The following is a 19,255-nucleotide window of genomic DNA, read 5'->3' on the forward strand; positions in this document are numbered from 1 at the left end:
GAGTCCTATTTTTACTGATCATGTCTGTTTTTTGAACACCCCTCACTTCATACAACTTGCCACCTTTCTGTCCCAGGTACACCTTACCAAAAGCACCATAGCTAATGATTTTCAAAATGGTGAACTCCTCCATGGAGGCGCACACTCCTCTGTGGCCAAGCCTTCTCCACTCTCCATCTCATTCTCTGTTCCCAGTGAGGGCTCCGTTGCCAGGCCGCTACCACAGAAGCCTGTAGCAGGTCATAGGCAAAGCTGCTTCGGACTCTACTATTTGGAAAAAAATTATTATTTTCAAGGAGAGAGAGAATGAGTATGGGTGCACTGGGACCTCGTGCCACTGCAAACAAACTCCAGATGCATGTGTCACTGTGTGTCTGGCTTTAACTGGGGAATTGAACCCAGCCACAAGGCTTTGCAAACAATGTGCCTATAACCTATGAGCCATCTCTCCAACCCAAAGACTGTACTATTGATTTTCACCCTCAAGCAGCTTCTGCTTTTATACATGTCTATCTATCATCTATCTATTATCTATCTATCTATCTATCTATCTATCTATCTATCTATCTATCTATCTATCATCTATCTCCTAGCAATCTTCCTGTTTATCTTTCTGTTTGTCTGTCTGGCTATGCTAGACAGCTTTCTGTCACTGTGACAACTTAATCAAGTTAAAAGGAGGAAAGGGGCTGGACAGATGGCTTAGCAGTTAAGGCACTTGCCTGCAAAGCCTAAGAACTCATGTTCAAATCTCCAGGTCCCACATAAGCCAGATGCACAGTGACACAAGCCCACAATGTCACACGTGCACAAAGGGGCACACGCATCTGGAGTTTGTTCACAGTGGCTGAAGGCCCTGGCGCACTCATTCTCTTTCGCACTCTCAAAATAAATTTAAAAAGGAGGAAAAGTTTGATTTGTCTTGCAGTGCTAGAGGCTTCAGTTCATGGTCACCTGGCCCTATTTCTTTGGGCCTGTAGCTACACAGGATATCATGGTGGCATTAAGTGTGTAGAGGAGGCCAACTCACTTCATGACAGCCAAGAAAAAAAGAGAAAGGAAGAGGAGAGACAAGAGTACAAATATCTCTTCTAAGGGGACACTTCCACAGACCTAAGTTTTTTCCACTAAGTCCTGTCTCTCAAAGATTCTACCAAATGCCAATAGTGCCATGGGTTAGTGCCATGGACTGGCAAAGCTGGGACCACCAGTCCAAGGGAAAACAGGGCCTTGGGAGGTGGGCAAGGAGTCAGCTAAGTGACAAACACACACACACACAAGGTTAACGTATCTGAGTGTATCTTACTGAAGTAGAGCATCAAGTTATATACAATTCTGGCTGCATAAGCTTAGCCTTTGTTTATTCATGAGGTACAATTTCTATGAATAGCCTGCTTCAAGCATCAAGTATTTTTAACAAAGTTCTAACAGGATGACTTCATAACTCTAATATATTTTCTTCCTTGAACCATGCCATAAAAATGTAGGGGTATCAAAGCCTGCCTTCTCATAATTGGATCCCAGTTGTTTCCTAATGCTTTCTCTGTGCTTTCGTAAGCAAGCACCAAGGTGGCCTCGACCTAGCAAGTCCACAAAAGCTAAAGATTACCAAGAAACATGCTTCCCACCATTGTTTACTAGTGTATCCCCATTCCTATACACTCCTGTATAAGGTGATGGTTCATCGACTGGTTCAGGTCCTCGGAATTCTGACTATGGCTTGAAACAACAGTGGGGTCTCTGGAGGAAGCGCCACACCATCAGGTGACTCAATTTTTTGGAAACTGTTCCATATCTAATTTTTACTAAATTGTGAAAGAACATCATGCCGCTGTCATGTGTCAGGGACAGAACAGTAGTAATGAAGAAAACAGCTATTAGAGAGCAGCACAAGGCACTACAAGCCTGGAGAATGCACGTCCTTCCAGGAGGCTTTCTTCCTTGAAGCTTTCGCCTCGGCCTGGTGAACAGGTTACGCAGACTCCACTGGAGTTGGCGTGGCAGGTTAGAAACTAAGCCTTCAACACAGGGGTCTTAGGAGTACATTCAAGATCCAAGCCATAGCATTGTCTGTCTGTCTCCTGTTATCCAACCATCCATCCATCCCATATTATCTATCTACCTCTCCCTTTCTTAGAATTAAAAATAAAAGGAAAAAAGTATAAATACTAGATTAGTTGGGTGTCATTAGGATGTATTCTAATATGTTTACTTACTGAAAACTTGCCAGTAAGACTCTTTCTGAGGGAAGTAAGCCTGATTTGGCTACTTCAGCAGACAGTACAAGCTGGCATTTCCAGTGATGTTATGTGGCAAACATTTTCATAAACTAGTGAGTTAAATCTATAGCTTCAAAGTTTGGATGAGAACATAATTGAAGATTATTTTAAGATAAAAGCATTTTATAAAAAGCATAACACTGGAAAGATATATTAAAATTAATAATGTTTAAATTTAACTAATGCAGCATCTTGAGCCAACACAAGTGCTTCTGAGAAAATATCAGAGGTGTAATTAAGAGTCCTGTGAGAAGTCTTTCTTCTGTCTTCGTGGCATGATTCCCAGAAATGGGAGAAGTAAGATTCTAGTGCTGACTTTCAACAAAATGGAAGGAGAGTCTAACTGGACTGTTGCTGCTAGGTCACTCAGCACAGTCATCACAGTAGGGTTTTCAACAACTGAGTCACAGGACATCCAAGAAGTGAGTGACACTGTTGTAACCACACTTCCATTTCTAGGGTTTTGAGTACTTGCATTTATAAAAATAAAAAATGGACAGAAAATAGGGATTGATTTTATCTCAGCCTAGCAATAAGAAATACTCATTCAGTGACTTATATTTTCTTTCTTTCTCTTTTTTTTTTCTTTCGGGTTTTCGAGGTAGGGTCTCACTCTAGCTCAGGCTGATCTGGAACTCACTATGTAGCCCTAGGGGGCTCTTGAACTCATGGTGATCCTCCTACCTCTGCCTCCCGAGTGTTGAGATTAAAGGCATGTGCCACCATGCCCAGCTTATGATGGGCTTTTAAAAAATATATTTTTAAATTTTTATTTATTTATTTATTTATTTGACAGAAAGAAAGAGAGAGAGAGAATGGGTACACCAGAGCCTCCAGCCACTGCAAACAAACTCTAGACACATGTGTCACCCTGTGCATCCGGCTAACACAGGTCCTGGGAAATCAAACCTGAGTCCTTTGGCTTTGTAAGCAAATAACTTAACCACTAAGCCATTCCACCAGCCCTAGATGATGGGCTTTTTAGTGGTATCAAATTATTATTCTGGGCTGGTGAGATGGCTCAGCAGTTAAGGCACTTGCCTAACAACCCGAGTTGGATTACCCAGTACCCACGTAAAACTAGATGCACAAAATGCTGCATGTATCTAGAGTTCATTTGCAGTGGCTGGAGGCCCTGGCATGCCCATTTTCTTTGTTTCTCTTCTCTCTCTGCTTGCAAATAGATAAATAAAAATATTTAGGGATGGAGAGATGGCTCAGTTGTTAAGGCACTTGTCTGCAGAGCCTAATGACTTGAGTACAATTCCCCTATACCTACATAAATCCAGATGCACAAAGTGGTGCATGTATCGGAGTCCATTTGCAGTGGGTGGAGGCCCTGGCATGCCAATTTTCTCTCTCTCATTTAAAAAAAAAAAAAAAAGCCAGTCTGTTGGGCTGCCTCAACAAAAATATTTATAGAAGTGAAAAAATTACTATGCTATTTAATTACTTTGAATTTATGCTATATTGTAATATATTATCTTTTGCTGTTTATATTTATAATGTGCTACAAACTAGATCCTTTGCAGATACTTAAACCTATAATGAAATAGTTTTAGTTATATAAGAAAGTTATCAAGGGAAGAGAAAGGAAGGGAGGAGGGTACTTAATAGGTTGATATTGTATATATGTAAGTACAGTGATTGAGATGGGAGGTAATATGATGGAGAATGGAATGTCAAAGGGGAAAGTGCGGTGGGGGGAGGGAGGGTATTACCATAGGATATTTTTTATAATCATGGAAAATGTTAATAAAAATTGTGAAAAAAAAAGAAAGTCATCAATTTTCACAACTATTTAAGTAGATTGTCCATAAAAACTGCTGAGACCTACAAAGTAGGGTTTTGCAACCTTGGCAGCAACTGACAACTTGGGCTGATTAACTTTGTTGTGAGGTTGCCCTGTACAATATAGACTGCTTAACAGCATCCCTGGGCTTTACCTGCCAGGAGTCAGTAGCAGCCCCTCCTCCCCAGCTGTGTTGATCAAAAAATGCTTTCAGGCCGAGCATGACGCCTTTAATCCCAGCACTCGGAGGCAGAGGTAGGAGGATCACCGTGAGTTCAAAGTCACCCTGAAACTATGTAGTGAATTCCAGGTCAGCTTGGACTAGAGTGAGACCCTACCTCCAAAAAAAAAAAAAAAAAAGAAAGCTTTCCGATGATGGCAAAGATCCAGGCCTCCCTGGCTGAGAATCACCGTGACTCCTTTAGCCATTAGTTGTTGAATTACAACTGCTTCTCCCCTGGGTAGAGCGAGGCAGTTGCACCCTTGGGGCTTTAGTGCCAATTTCTGTCCTCCAGGAAGGGGCTAGAGATTGAGTTAGTCACCAGTGGCTAATAGTTTAATCTATCCTGCCTATGGGATAAAACATTCATCAAAACTTCCAAGCAGAGGTTTCAAAACTCTCTGGGCTGCTGAGCACATGGAGGTGCTGGGAGGCTGGTGTGTCTGAAGAGGGCATGGAAGCCTGAAACACAAGACTGCGCACACCCTCCTGGAGCCGTGGAAGCATGCACGTTTTTTTTTTTGTTTTTTGTTTTTTTTTCTGAGTTAGGGTCTGCTGTAGTCCAGGCTAACCTGGAGTTCACTATGTAGTCCCAGACTGGCCTCCAACTCATAGAGAACCTCCAACCTCTGCCTCTTGAGTGCTGGGATTAAAGGTGTATGCCACATGCCTGGCTTTATGTGTCTCTTTTATCTGGTTGTCCTTCAGTTGTGTGCTTGGTAATAAACTGGGAAGTGTAAGCAATGTTTCCCTGAGTTATGTGAGCTAATCCCACAAATTACTGAGCCTGAAGAGGAGTTGTAAGGATCCCCTATACTTGGTAGCTAACCGAGAAAGACGCAGAATTTAGGGCACAACACTCATAGCTGGCTTTGAAATGAGGGCAGCCCTGTGAGGTAGAATCCTTAAATCTGTGGGGTCAATGCTAATTTCAGGTGCTGAGTATTGGAATTAAATTGTAATAAAGAAATATTCTGAGATGTCCTAAATTTAATTTCAAGGCAGGTAGGGGTGAGGGATAGAGGAGAGGACAGATAATAAAAGAACTATTTACTGAACAGTCTTGTCAAACCAACAAAAAGCAAACAAAATTTGAGTCCACATCCCTAAATGTATGTTGAAACCTGTCTGTAAACTGTAGGAGGAGAGATGGGTGTGGTGGCACTACTCAGGAGGCAGAAATAAGAGGATCACTGTGAGTTTGAGGCCAGCTTGAGATTACAGTGAATTCCAGGTCAGCCTGGACTAGAGCGAGACCTGCTTTGAAAAGCAGAAAACAAAACAAAACAAAACAAAAAGAAGGAAAGTCTATGAGGACAACCACACACAATACACCATCATATTTTGCTTATGACCCCAGTCAGCTGAGACATGACAAGTACTTCTCCATATAGGTTACCCCTACCCCAGATCTACCAGCCCATCTTATCTGTAAGCCAGGCATGTTCCCAAAGCTTATGGAAAGCTGGTGCACTGGACATCCAACATGCCCCAGCCTGGCTGCTGTAGCTGCAGTCTCCTGTCCCAGGACCTGGCCCTTTCTTTTTCTGTAATGCTCTACAAACGCTTATTTCTGAGATCCCGCAGTCTTGAGAATTTCAATCCAACATAAGGAACCCCTAGTACTCTCTTCCGGTGCTCTGATTGTCTTAGTGTGCTTATGGATGACTCCTGTGATCCGAGGCCCACACCTAATCCTTGCCATGTCCTGAGCCAAATCACTTGCGCTAGATCCCTTTCTGGCTCTTGTTTATGATCCCTACTTGTTAACTCTAGAGCCACTAACTCTTCCCACGCCTCCCCAAGCCCTTTATGTCTCAATTTCAGCTTTCATTCTCTGTAATTTCAAAACATATTTTATTTATTTATTTATTTATTTATTTATTTATTTATTTATTTATTTAAGAGACACAGAGAAAGAGAAAGATATAGAGTGGACGTGCAAGACCTCTAGCCACTGCAAACTCCACACATGCACCACCTTGCATTTCTGGGTACTGGGGAGTTGAACCTGGGGCCTTTGGCTTTGACAGCAAGTACCTTAACTGCTAAACCTCTCTCCAGCGCCTATACATTTTGTTTACTTTGGATGTGTGTGTATGTGTGTACACATCCATGTGTCCATGTGAGTATGTGGAGGCCAGAGGTGACATTGGCTATCTTCCTTGGTTGCTCTGCCCCTTACTTTTTGAGACAAGGTCTCTGTCGAACACAGAGTTCATCAAGTCCCAAGGACCCTACTTTCTTGGCCTCACCACTGCTGGAATTGCAGGTGTGAATCACCACACCCAGCTTTTCTATGTGGGTGCTGAAGATCAAATGCCGGAGATCGAACTCAGGTCCTCATGCCTTCATGGCAAGCATTTTACTGATAGCTACCACCAAGGCCCTAGTTCGTTCTCTTTCTCTCTCTGTCTATTTTTCAAGGTAGGGTCTCACTCTAGACCTGGATAACCTAGAATTTACTACATTATGCAGTCTCAGGTTGGCCTCAAACTCACATAATCCTTATACTTCAGCTTCCTGAGTGCTGGGATTAATTAAAGGCTTGCACCACCATGCATGAGAGAGAGAAAATTGGCATGCCAGGGCCTCCAGCCACTGCAGTTGAACTCCAGATGCATGTGCCACTTGCGCGTCTGGCTTATGTATGATCTTGAGAGTCAAACATGGGTCCTCAGGCTTTGCAGGCAAGAACCTTAACCGCTAAGCCATCTCTCCAGCCCTCAGCTCTGATTTCAAGAGAAATTAAAATTCAGGCATTTTCAAGGGTCTCCAAAAGTATGGTGAGCCTTTGGCATTCTGCTGAATGACTAACTCCACCACTCTGCTTATTAAGTCAGACTAAAATAAAGAGATGCAATAGAGAACCTGTCTTTTGTAAAAGTGAAAATGTTCACTGCTTGGCCCTTTGCAGAAAATAAACAAACAAACAAAACCTCACAACTCTGCTTTTTTTCTTTCTCCCTTCCTTCCTTCCTTCCTTCCTTCCTTCCTTCCTTCCTTCCTTCCTTCCTTCCTTCCTTCCTTCCTTCCGTTCTTTCTTTCTTTCTTTCTTTCTTTCTTTCTTTCTTTCTTTCTTTCTTTCTTTCTTTCTTTCTTTCTTTTATGTGTGTTTTGAGGCAGGGTCTCATTATAGCCCAGGCTAACCTGGATCTCACTCTATAGCCCAGGCTGGCCTTGAACTCATGATGATCCTCTTATCTCAGCTTCCTGAGTGTTGGGATTAAAGGTCTGTGCCACCACACCTGGATGGTTTCCCAACTCTTGGCCTATTTTACAAAGGATGAGAGTGAGCATCTGAGAGACAAAGACTTAGTGACACACAGGCATTTGTGGGACACACTAGCCCTCTCCAAACACCCAGTGCACCCTGAGGCTGCTTCAAGGACTTCCAGAGGGGATTTGAGAGAAGACCTGCAGGGCTTGGGTGACCGGAGGTCACAATGCATTTTTGTGGAAGTTGGCTAGAGGGCAGGAAGAAGGCCAGTGGACCTCACAGCTGAGTTCAAGATGCGTTGGCCTTGGGGATGGACACAGAGAAAACGGCTGAACTTCCCTGAAGCTGAAGCAAGCTGAACTCTCCACCCCAGCCACCCTACTAAATGGTAACTTGATAAAGTGAGGACAAGTTGAAACGAGTGCTCCTGACTATGTATTACGTCAGGCCACATGAAACCACTGAAGTTCACCTTCATCCATGACATCAGAATTTCATAGGCTCCAACCCAGGCTGCTTGTTTCATTTTACAGACGAGGCTAAGTGACCTTAGGCACCTTACTCTGGACATAGCAAATTGGGAGAAGATGGCAGACAGGATTCAGCTGGGTCTCATTCCGAAGCACTGAATGCAGTTACTTAACTGTACCTCTCTTGGTGACTCTGGCCTACCAAGAGGATAAGGTTTGGGTTTCTGAGCCCACAGATCTTCCTGACTTTCCTTCCCCTTGTGTCCATACCCACTTTCTCTCTCTTCCATCGCCAGGCCTCCCTCTTCCTCCTGTTTCATGTCTGTTCTACCTCTAGGCCTCACTGAGTGTACTTTTTACAGAAATATTTTATGCTAGGCGTGGTGGCACATGCCTTTAATCCCAACACTCAGGAGGCAGAAGTAGGAGGATCACCATGAGTTCGAGGCCACTCTGAGACTACATAGTGAAGTCCAGGTCAGCCTGGGCTAGAGTGAAACCCTACCTTGAAAAACCAAAAAAAACATACACACACACACACATATTTTCATTTACTTATTTATCTGCAAGGAGAGAGAGAGAGAGAGAGAGAGAGAGAGAGAGAGAGAGAGAGAGAGAGAAGGCAGACAGAATGGTCATGCCAGGGCCTCTAGCCCCTGCAAAAGAACTCCAAATGCATGTGGCACTTTGTGCATCTGGCTTTATGTGGGTACTGGGGAATGAAGCCAAAGTTATTAGGCTTAACTGCAGAGCCATTTCTCCAACCCGAGTTTACTTTTATTTTAAACGTTTTTATTGACAGCTTCTGTAATTACAGACAATAAACCATCATAATTCCCTCTCCTCCCCCACTTTCCTCCTCATACCCTGAGTTCACTTTTGAAGGGCTGTGACTCCCTGACTCTTTTCCTTATCACTTCCTCCATCTCTTGTCTATTCCCTGTACTGGCTTCCTCCTTAGCACCTCACTATGCTCCACTGTCACCCCAAAACTAGTGGTCTCTGCAAAATGCAAATCTGACCACTTCACCCTTCTCTTCAAATCCTCATGGCTTTTCCTATTGCCTTCAAGATGCAAACTTGTCGCTGGCCCAGGGGCCCAGGCTCACATGGTCTTGGCCTGCTTCTAACCTGGGTTCCCACCAGTTCTCCCACTTGCCATCTTTCTGAATGCCAGACTTCCTTTCACCAGGATTTTTGTGCCCGGTGTTCCCTCTACCAGGTTAACAGATGTATCACAACCTCACCCAAAACTAATGACCTTGGAAAGGCCCTACTTCCTAATACAATCATACTGAGCTTAGGGCTTCAACATATAAGTTTGGGGAAACACAGCTTTTCCCAAAGGGGAAAGTTTAGAGGCACACCAGAGAGTGCCTATGCACCCCTCAAAGTCCTGCTATACTGTAACGTCTTAGATGTCCCAAGTAGAGCCAGTTACTCTCCCGTAACCTTTGGGCCTCCCTTTCCTTTTCACTTTGGTACCTTGTGCTTGCTATCTCACTTAGCCTTGTGATGAGATTGTTTTTCTCTGTGCTCCTTGGGTGACTGTGAGCTCTGTATACACCTCTCTGGATCTCCCATACCTGGAGCAGCACCTGGGACCCAGTGCACAACTAGGGTGGTAATGAAGAGAATGTAATGCATCATCTTTAAGGCATAAATAAGGCCTTGGATTTTCTGGGCCTACATGTCCTTCTCCTGGCCCATGCACACACCAAGTCTCTACTATCAAGCACTTGGGTGTGTTTCCCCAGCCTCCAGGATTGTTTCCATGTGATCCTTCAGCTCAGTAAAGCAAACGCCCTGTGATCTCCTGGCCACACCTTTGGATCGAACATGGGCACAATAACAGGTGCCAGGGAACTCTGGCTTTAGTATGCACAACTAAGGATTTATTTCTCTAATGTACTGGCTAATAAGGGTCACGTGTCCACAACACTTGACATTAAACCTAGGACATGTATTCTGCACTTATTATAAAGTATAAAGGTGTTTCTAGGAAATGGCTGTATTCTGAAAAGTGATCCACTTAAAAGAATTATATGCATTTTGAGGGTTTATAGAACTAAAGGTTTTATTTAAACTAGTTAATATTTTATGAATGACTCGTGCAGCGTCCCAGCCCAGCTTCTATAAAATGTCCCAGATAGAGCTTATAAAATCACCCAAGTAGATGAGGTTCAAGCTCTGCCTCCCTTACCACTCCCCTTGTTGAGTCTAAACCAGAGCGAGCCGGGCCTCCTGCAGCCATAGCTCTAGGCCAGCCCCTCCCTCTCTGCTGTCAGCTCTTCCCTGCAGCACAGCTTTGAGGAGGCGGCCCTGCTTAAACCTTCAATTGCTTCCCCTTGTGTATCCCAGCATGTACACCCTCAGCATGGGCTTTTTTCCATGTGTATGTGGTGTGTGTATGCACTCATATGTATGGGGACATGTATGTATGTGGGTGGATGTGTGTGGAGGCCAGAGGTAGGTGATGAGTGTCTACTTGATTGCTCTCAAGCTTATTCTCTGAGGCAGGGTCTCTCACTGAACCTAGAGCTCATCAATTTGACAAGAAGAGTTGGCCAGTGACCAAGGAGTCTCCTGTTTCTGTCCCCAAGTGCTAGGATTGCAGGTATACACCACCATACTGGCATTTATGTTGGGGCCAGGGATCCAAGGTCAGGTTCAGGTTTGTTCAGCAAGCTCTTGACACACCGAGACTTCTCTCTAGTCTGCCCTGGAGGACCATCTGTGAAGTGTCTGCTGAAATTCCTACACTTCCACCTTTTGCTCTGGTTCTACATCCTTGTCCCTACCTTTTTATCGTACCTACCTGTGTAGGAGTGCCTGGGTTAAACTGCTTTGAGAGCAAACTCTGAAGCCATTCTTCCTTCCCTTCCCTTCTGCTGGTTCTCATGCACAGCCCCTCCTTACATACTGGCAATGCTGCCGTCTGCACCATTCATTTGCAGCAGAGTCCTGTGTACTCCAAGGGAGCCGAAGGTGTCTCCTGAGGAAGAGGAGGGCCAGAGATTTCAGTAGTTACAATGGCTTGTGACCCTCCAAACATATCTTTAAAAGTTCATGGTTGGGCCAGGCGTGGTGGTGCACACCTTTAACCCCAGCACTTGGAAGGTAGGAGGATTGCCATGAGTTCAAAGCCACACTGAGACTACATGGTGAATTTAAGGTCAGCCTGGAGTAGAGTGAGATCCTACCTTAAAAATCTAAAAAAAACAAGGTCATGGTAGGGGCAACTAGAGAAAAAATGTGTGAAAGGTTTTTTGGGTAGGGAACAATAATGAGAAGGAAGTTGAAATACATTACTATGCACTAAATAAGAGAAAAGGGACTCTGAACATGGGATGAGATTTAAATGAAATTGGTTACATAATGTCTAGAATAGTGTCTGGTAGACAATAGAAACCCAATGCATGTTTACTGGACACATACTATGTCTGGACACTACATGAAGATTTATTTTTTTATTTTTTGTTTTTTGAGGTAGGGCCTCACTGTAGAACAGGCTGATCTGGAATTCACTATGTAGTCTCAGGGTGGCATTGAACTCACAGCGATCCTCCTCCCTCTGCCTCCTCAGTGCTGGGATTAAGGTGTACGCCACCACGCTCAGCATTACATGAAGATTTTTGCATACATTATCTCCTTGAATCTTGTGTCTGTTCTGTGAGAGAAGCACCATTATGATCATTGTGGACAGGGAAATGCAGGCCTAGAGAGGGTTTAATGACTCAACGTCAAAGCTCTGACACTCCAGAGGCAGGATTCAACCTGACAGCAAACCGCAGGTACAGTGGGGAAGTGAGGCAGACGAGAGTCAGTATATGCAGCTTTCTGTGCCTCTGGGCTGATAGAAAGCGTCCTCTGTATCCAGGGCCATGATGATGACCGCCTGTGACCTCTCCGCCATCACCAAGCCCTGGGAGGTACAGAGCAAGGTATGACGTCTTCCCATTCCAAGAGGAGGGGACAGCACTGCTGACCACAGGTATCAAGGCTGGACTCTCAGCCCAGCTCCACCCATTTGGCCAAGACATGGAGACCAGTCTGGCCAGTAGTGACTAGCGGTGTGGCAAGGCAGGAATGGGTTCATCTTTTTGGCTGAGTTGGAAACCCAAGTAGGGTGGGAATAGGGGCAGGAAGATTGGCGTTGGGACTTTGGTATGTCTCCGTGCGTGAGTGTGTGCATGTTTGATGGAGTCCATCTGTTGCAGGTAGCTCTGCTGGTGGCTGCTGAATTCTGGGAGCAAGGAGACCTGGAGCGCACAGTGCTGCAACAGAATCCCATTGTGAGTAGACAGGGGTGTCATGCATGTGGTCTCATCCTCACCCAGAGGTGTGACCACAGACATAGGGATGTGTGACCCTACCTAATAGTGGTACTCTGACCACCCTCAACTGCATTCCTTGAGAACAGATTGGGAGGGGGCAGTAGCGGTCACTCTAGTTGTAATCATAAGCCCTTCTGACAGTTTGAGGGTCCTCAGCTCACTTAGCTACACAGAGTTTGACTGGACCCAAAACACATAGTTCTTGCCTTTCCAGTGGCGCAGAGCTATCCCATTCTCCCTAGCCCTGTGCTGAGCGTGTGGGCCAGCAAGGAGAAGCTTGTCCCTCACGAACATCATTGACCGCGGGGACAGGAGGAGTTAACTTGACAGGGACAGTCAGCTGCCTTCCCACAGGTAGTAGCACCAGTTAGAGGCTATCTCCTGGAGCCCTGGGGGTGCAGCAGGTTTGGAAAGGATGGGTTAAAAAGTAGTGGATAGCTGGGCGTGGTGGCATACATTTTTAATCCCAGCACTTGGGAGGCAAAGGTAGGAAGATCACCATGAGTTTAAGGCCACCCTGAGACTAATTCCAGGTCAGCCTGGGCTAGAGCAAGACCCTACTTTGAAAAACAAAAACAAACAAAAAAAGTGGCCAATGCATATGGAGTTCCTTTACAGTGGCAAGAGGCCCTGGTGTATCTACACTCTCTCTCCCATCACAAATAATTAACAATCAGTTAATTTAGAAAAAAAGATACATGGTGATCATAGCATTGCTGGAATAAAGTGCTCTACCAGAAGTGGCGGCAGCTGGGAGAAGAAAAGGTTTATTTCCGGCTTACAGCTTCAAAGGGAAGGTTCAACAAAGTGAAGAAAGAAAGCATCTTCATATATTAGCAGCTGGGCAGGATCATCTGAATGAAGTTGTTCTTCATACCCAGTGGGCTGGGCTAAAGCCCAAGGCCCACCCCCAGCAACATACCTCCTCCAGCAAGGCTCTACCTCCTGAACCAGCTGGAGACTAAGTAGGAGGCTCTGGAGGACATTTTGCATTCAAGTCATAAATAAGAACAAACCACTAGCAGGGATGGGCTGAACTATGAAGGTATGCTAAGGTTCAGGGGCCACCACATCAGGCTTAGGCCCAGGGTGAGGGCTGTAGACCAGCTTGGATCCTGAAAATGAGCAAGAGCCCCAAGGACTTGTAATCTCACCCATCTCTCTCTGTCTCTTTTTCTTTCTTTCTTTCTTTTCCTTTTTCTTGTTTTTGTTTTTTTTGAGGTAGGGTCTCACTCTAGCCCAGGTTGACCTGTGATTGACTGTGTAGTCTCAGGCTGGCCTTGAAGTTGCAGGGATCCTCCTACCTCTTCCGTCCCCTAGTACTGGGACTAAAGGCATGTGCCACCACACCCAGCTAAGCAAGCACCTTTAACAGCTGAGTCATCTCTCCAGTCCCTAAGAGACAAGGTTTTATTACAAACTAGGTAGAAAGGCTGGATAGTGGTACATAGGCCTATAATCCTAATGTGCTTATGGCATTGGAAAACAGAGGTAGGAGAACCTCAAAGCTTGCAGGCCAGCTAGTCTGGAGTTCACCAAGCAAACAAGGTGGAAGGTAGGGACTGACACCCACGTCCGGACATTGCCCTCCGACTCTGCAGTGCACTGTGGCACACATGCAGCCACACACACACACACACACACACACACACACACACACACACATACAGAACTTGAACACACACACAGTAAGTACATACAACATCATCATCCAACTCACAAAATAAGCAAGGGTGCTTTAATATCATTTCATTCCCAGTCTCTGCTCATGTTCTCAAACTGAGAAGTCTATTGAGTTGCCTAGAACTGGCCCCAAGCACAGAACATGCTGCCCCAGTTTGTTAAATCTCTTTTAAGCATCATCTGCTCCTGGCCTTTCTTTCTCTTTTCTTTCATTCTCTCTTTATAATATGCCATGTGTTTAGTGAACTCAGTGAGTGTCTTGTTGGGCTGAGTTTCCTATATTGTGTATTTGGTCAATTACATCCTTTGCACATTATTGCCTTTCCTCCCCTATTTTCTGTAAATTGCTAGTCAGACCTGAAAGCCTGATTAGTTTAGGTCTTGAATCTTTTTCTGTCTTTTTTTAACTTTTATTTTTCTCATGGAAAATATAATTCATATTAAAAGATGATAGCATTCATGGTTATTTTAAGAGTTTTTCAAATTCCTTTCCAAGAATTTATTTTTTAAATATTTTTTATTATTTAGAGAGAGAGAGAATTGGTCACCAAGGCCTTAGTGGGCATGTGTGACCTTATGCTTGCCTCACCTTTGTGCATCTAGCTTATGTGGGCTCTGGAGAGTAGAACATGGGTCCTTAGGCTCCACAGGCAAGTGCCTTACTGCTAAGCTCTCTTTCCAACCCTTTTTTTAAAAAATGTTTTTGTTACTTAATTTTATTTATTTGTAAGCAGAGAGAGATTGAGAGAAGAGAGATAGATAGAGAGGGAATGGGCATGCCAGGGCCTCTAGCCACTGCAAATGAACTCCAGACACATGTGCCCCTTGGCTTACATGGGTCCTGGGGAAACAAACCTGGGTCCTTTGGCTTCACAGGCAAACGCCTTAACTGCTAATCTATCTCTCCTGCCCCCTCCAGCCCCCCCTTTTTAAAAAAATATTTATTTCATTTTCATTTTATTTTTTTGCGAGAGCAAGAAAATTTCTTTTTTTAACTTTTTACTTTGTGTGTGTGTGTGTGTGTGTGTGTGTGTGTTTTCAAGGTACAGTCTCACTCTAGCCCAGGCTGACCTGGAATGCACTATGTGGTCTCAGGGTGGCCTTGAACTTGTGGAGATCCTCCTACCTCCGCTCCCAAGTGCTGGGATTAAAGGCATGCACCACCATGCCCAGCTGACTTATTTTCTTTTTTTCTTTTTTTTTGGTTTTTCAAGGTAGGGTCTCACTCTGGTCCAGGCTGACCTGGAATTAACTCTGTAGCTCCAGGGTGGCCTTGAACTCACAGCAATCCTCCTACCTCTGCCTCCTGAGTGCTGGGATTAAAGGCGTGCGCCACCACGCCCGGCTGACTTATTTTCTTTTATGACCATGAATGCTTCATCAGTTGGTTGAATCCCTCTTGCTCCTCAAACATGTAGCTCTTCCTCCCATGACAGCCCATGATGGACAGAAATAAGGCAGACGAGCTCCCCAAGCTTCAAGTCGGCTTCATTGACTTCGTTTGCACCTTTGTCTACAAGGTAGGCCCCTGACTTCCTGGGTACCAAATAGAAGTTTTGGTCAATGAGGGACTCCCAAAGACAGCAGGGATTACACACCCTAGCAAGTTTTGTGACAGTTTGCACATGGCTGTCATGCCCAATGGTGCCAGGTCTTGTGGGAGCAGAATGACAGAATCCGAGGCCAAAGCCTAGAGCTGGCACATCTAAGGTGCTCAGTAATCAAGACAAATGACTAAACATGGTTTCAGACACAAAGTCATCGTGAAAACAGAATCTGAAATTCCTCGTTGAGCTCTTCTTCAAGGTCATTCCCCCTCTTGAGAACTTGTTGCTGCCAAATCAGTCTTCACTATCTGTCACAGCCCCTCATTTTGAGACAAAGTCTAGCTACATAGCCAAGGCTGGGTAAAATTTTCTGTGTAGCTCAGGCTGACCTCCAATCCATGATCCTCTTGCCTTAGCCTCCAGAGTGCTGGGAAAATAGGTTTGCACCACCATGCCTGGCTCTAGGCCCCACTTCCCATTTTTAATTTTTCTTTTTGTCTTTTTTTATTTCTTTTGAGCCAGGACCTCAATATGTAGCCCAGGCTATCCTCAAACTCATAGCATTCCTCCTACCTTTGCCTTTTTTTTTTCTTTTTTAATATTTATTTATTTATTTGAGAGCGACAGACACAGAGAGAAAGACAGATAGAGGAAGAGAGAGAGAATGGGCGCACCAGGGCTTCCAGCCTCTGCAAACGAACTCCAGACGCGTGCGCCCCCTTGTGCATCTGGCTAACGTGGGACCTGGGGAACCGAGCCTCGAACCGGGGTCCTTAGGCTTCACAGGCAAGCGCTTAACCGCTAAGCCATCTCTCCAGCCCTACCTTTGCCTTTTGAGTGCTGTGATTAAAGGCCTGAGCTACTACACCTGGTTCCACTTATTTATTTATTTATTTTTGAGGTAGGGTCTCACTCTAGCTCAGGCTGACCTGGAATTCACTATGTAGTCTCAGGGTGGCCTTGAATTCATGGTGATCCTCCTACCTCTGCCTCCCGAGTGCTGGGATTAAAGGTGTTAAACCACCATGACTGGCCAAGAATTCTTTATAGTATATTATTTTTGCTTTGGTGTTTCGAGGTAGGGTCTCACTGTAGCTCAGGCTGACCTGGATTCACTATGTAGCCTCAGGGTGACCTTGAACTCACTGCGATCCTCCTCTGCCTCCTGAGTGCTGGGACTAAAGGCGTGCGCCACCACGCCCGGCTTCCGGCTCCACTTTTAGTTTCTCTTTTGTCCATATTACACAAGAGGACACAGGCCAGAGACGAGAAGTGAAAGGCCATAATCTCTGGATGATCAATTAGGCAGGACTAGAGATAGACTCCTGATACCCGGTGCAGTGGTGCAGTGCTCTCCGCTGAGTGAGCGGCAGTTCCTCTGCGGGGAAGTACGGTGCTCCCACAGGGCTCCAGTGCGCCTATGGCATTAAACAGACCAAGTAAAGTTTCTGGTCAAGATGACTGTGCTTTTCCCGCCTCGCTGCAACCACCCTTTGGTAGATGCTGTTCTTGTCCTAGCTTCTGGATGAAGGTGAGCTTTGGCATCAAGTGGCCCAAGGCCACACAGCTTGTGGTAGGGCCTAAACCCAACCCAGGCATCTCTGAGCCCGGTGACGCTGGCTGGCCTCTGTTGCAGTGGCTCTTACCTGGACAAACGTACTCCATTCATCTGCATCTTGGCCTCCTCACCTGCAATGCAGGAGTGATGAGGCAAACCTGGTTTCCACCTTACAGGAGCCTCTGGAGACCCAAGGAGATAAATTGCCTCACAAACTTGTAATGAGATGTGCTCAAGGCACTGTCTTAACTCTTGGGGCTGGGGAGCTGCTCAGACAGGAAAATGCTTGCTGTGCAAGCATGAGGACCTGAGTTCAGATCCCCAGCCCCCATGTAGAATCTGGCCATGGTCATGCACACCTGCAATCCCAGTGCAGGGTGATGGAGACAGGTGGCTCCCTGAGGCTGGCTGGCTAGATAACCCAGCCAAATCAGTAAGCTCAGTGAGAGACTCTGTCTCAAAAAGTAAGGTGCAGAGCAATTGAGGAAGACATCTCACATTGACCTCTGGCTGTCACATGCACAGACAGGTGTACATGCATACACATATGCATGCACACCACACACACACACGAGAAAATGAATACTCTTTTCAGCAACCTGATTTCCCCTAGTGAAGATTTGCTAACTATCTTCTTGCCCGTACCCTGTGCCAAGCCAGGGCCATCCTAAGGAATGAGGCAGCATTGTCTGCTGGTGGAAAATACAGTGCCAGTTTTGCTAAGGTGTCAGCTTCCGGAAGAGGCAGGCAAAGGATACAATGGTGAAATGACATGTCCTAAGAGATGCCTTAAGAAATCCATGAGGACTCAGTTTACCTAGGGCATTAGAAGAATCCCCAAGAACATGTAAGGAAGTGGGAGCCCCAAGGAAAGGAGAGGGTAGTGTTCCAGCCCAGAGATCAGCTGTGGGAAGCCCACAAAAGAAAGACTTATGAGGTGAGACCTGGAGTGCCTGGGGACTCCAGGTGCGGAAGGGATGTATGGATGCACACAGTAAAGGGTTTGCACTTTATCCTGAAAGAAGGGGCTGTGTGTGTGCATGGGAGGGGGGCTCTAAGCGAGGATCCCCAGAGTCAGCATGCATATCGGGGCAGCTCAGTCCACTGCTGGGCAGACTGGCCCACCTTGAGCCCAGGTCCTGGGGTGCAGACCCCACTCCACAGGCTCTTCTCTTCTTCCTTCTCCCCCTTCTTTCTCTCTCTCCCCCCCATCACCCTCTCTCCTTCCCTTCTTTTCCCCTCCTTAGGAATTCTCGCGTTTCCATGAGGAGATCACCCCAATGCTGGACGGGATCACTAACAACCGCAAGGAGTGGAAGGCGCTAGCTGACGAGTATGAAGCCAAGATGAAGGCACTTGAGGAGGAGAAACAGAAGGAGCAGGCAGCCAAGCAAGGTTGGCGGAGGGGGCGGAGCCCTGGCCCTGCACACGTACTGCACGCATGGGTCTGGGCCTGGACTACTGCCCCCGCTCTGAGATCATGGCCAAGTCACACAGTCAGTACAGCCAGAGCCTCGTCCCCAGATCCCCAGATTGAGGCTGAGGGACACCACAGACCCATGTTCAGTACTGCTACCCAGCAGAGGGCAGACTCTGACTCCAAGACTGAAGACATTTACTCCTATCCCTTGGCCCAGGAGAAAACCTAGAATTCCCAATTGGAGGAAACTGTAGAAGTTGCGTTTCTGGTCTTCAGACTGTTTGAATTTGATCCAGCCCATCATGAACCTTTGCTTTCAAAGTACAGTGGTGGAGAGCCCTCTATCTACCACAACCCCATTCAGTCCCACAGTTAGAAAGAGCTCCCTTGAATTCAAAGTGAGTTTGACTTGCAAAACTATTAGTGATGTCCCCGCCTTTGTGGCTTCCCACACTACCCTGAGCAGAACAGAGCTAGGGCCCTGACCCGGTCCACAGTAAGACCATGTGTACACAGGGCTGTGTGGAGCCCCGTACAGAGATACATGCCTATAATCCCTGCCTTGCAGAGGCTTAGGCAGGAGAATTGCTTTGAATGCAAGGCCAGCCTGGTCTCTCCTGAGAGAGAGAGAGAGAGGGAGAGAGAGAGAGAGAGAGGGAGGGAGGGAGGGAGGGAGGGAGGGAGGGAGGGAGGGAGGGAGGGAGGGAGGGAGAGAGACTGTGTGCAGAG

The 19,255-nt window shown here is 46.0% G+C and overlaps 1 protein-coding gene across 1 annotated transcript in view; it reads left to right on the forward strand.

Annotated features, from left to right (window-relative positions):
- The window catches only part of Pde6a (phosphodiesterase 6A), a 114,345-nt gene that overhangs the window by 93,489 nt on the left and 1,601 nt on the right, over positions 1 to 19,255 (forward strand). The window contains exons 18-21 of the mRNA XM_004664767.2: positions 11,862 to 11,925; positions 12,202 to 12,276; positions 15,438 to 15,521; positions 18,354 to 18,501. Coding sequence (XP_004664824.1) covers positions 11,862 to 11,925; positions 12,202 to 12,276; positions 15,438 to 15,521; positions 18,354 to 18,501 — 371 coding nt within the window. The remainder of the gene's footprint in view (positions 1 to 11,861; positions 11,926 to 12,201; positions 12,277 to 15,437; positions 15,522 to 18,353; positions 18,502 to 19,255) is intronic.

The sequence above is a fragment of the Jaculus jaculus genome, chromosome 13, assembly GCF_020740685.1.
Source record: "Jaculus jaculus isolate mJacJac1 chromosome 13, mJacJac1.mat.Y.cur, whole genome shotgun sequence".
In the NCBI taxonomy this organism is placed as follows: domain Eukaryota; kingdom Metazoa; phylum Chordata; class Mammalia; order Rodentia; family Dipodidae; genus Jaculus; species Jaculus jaculus.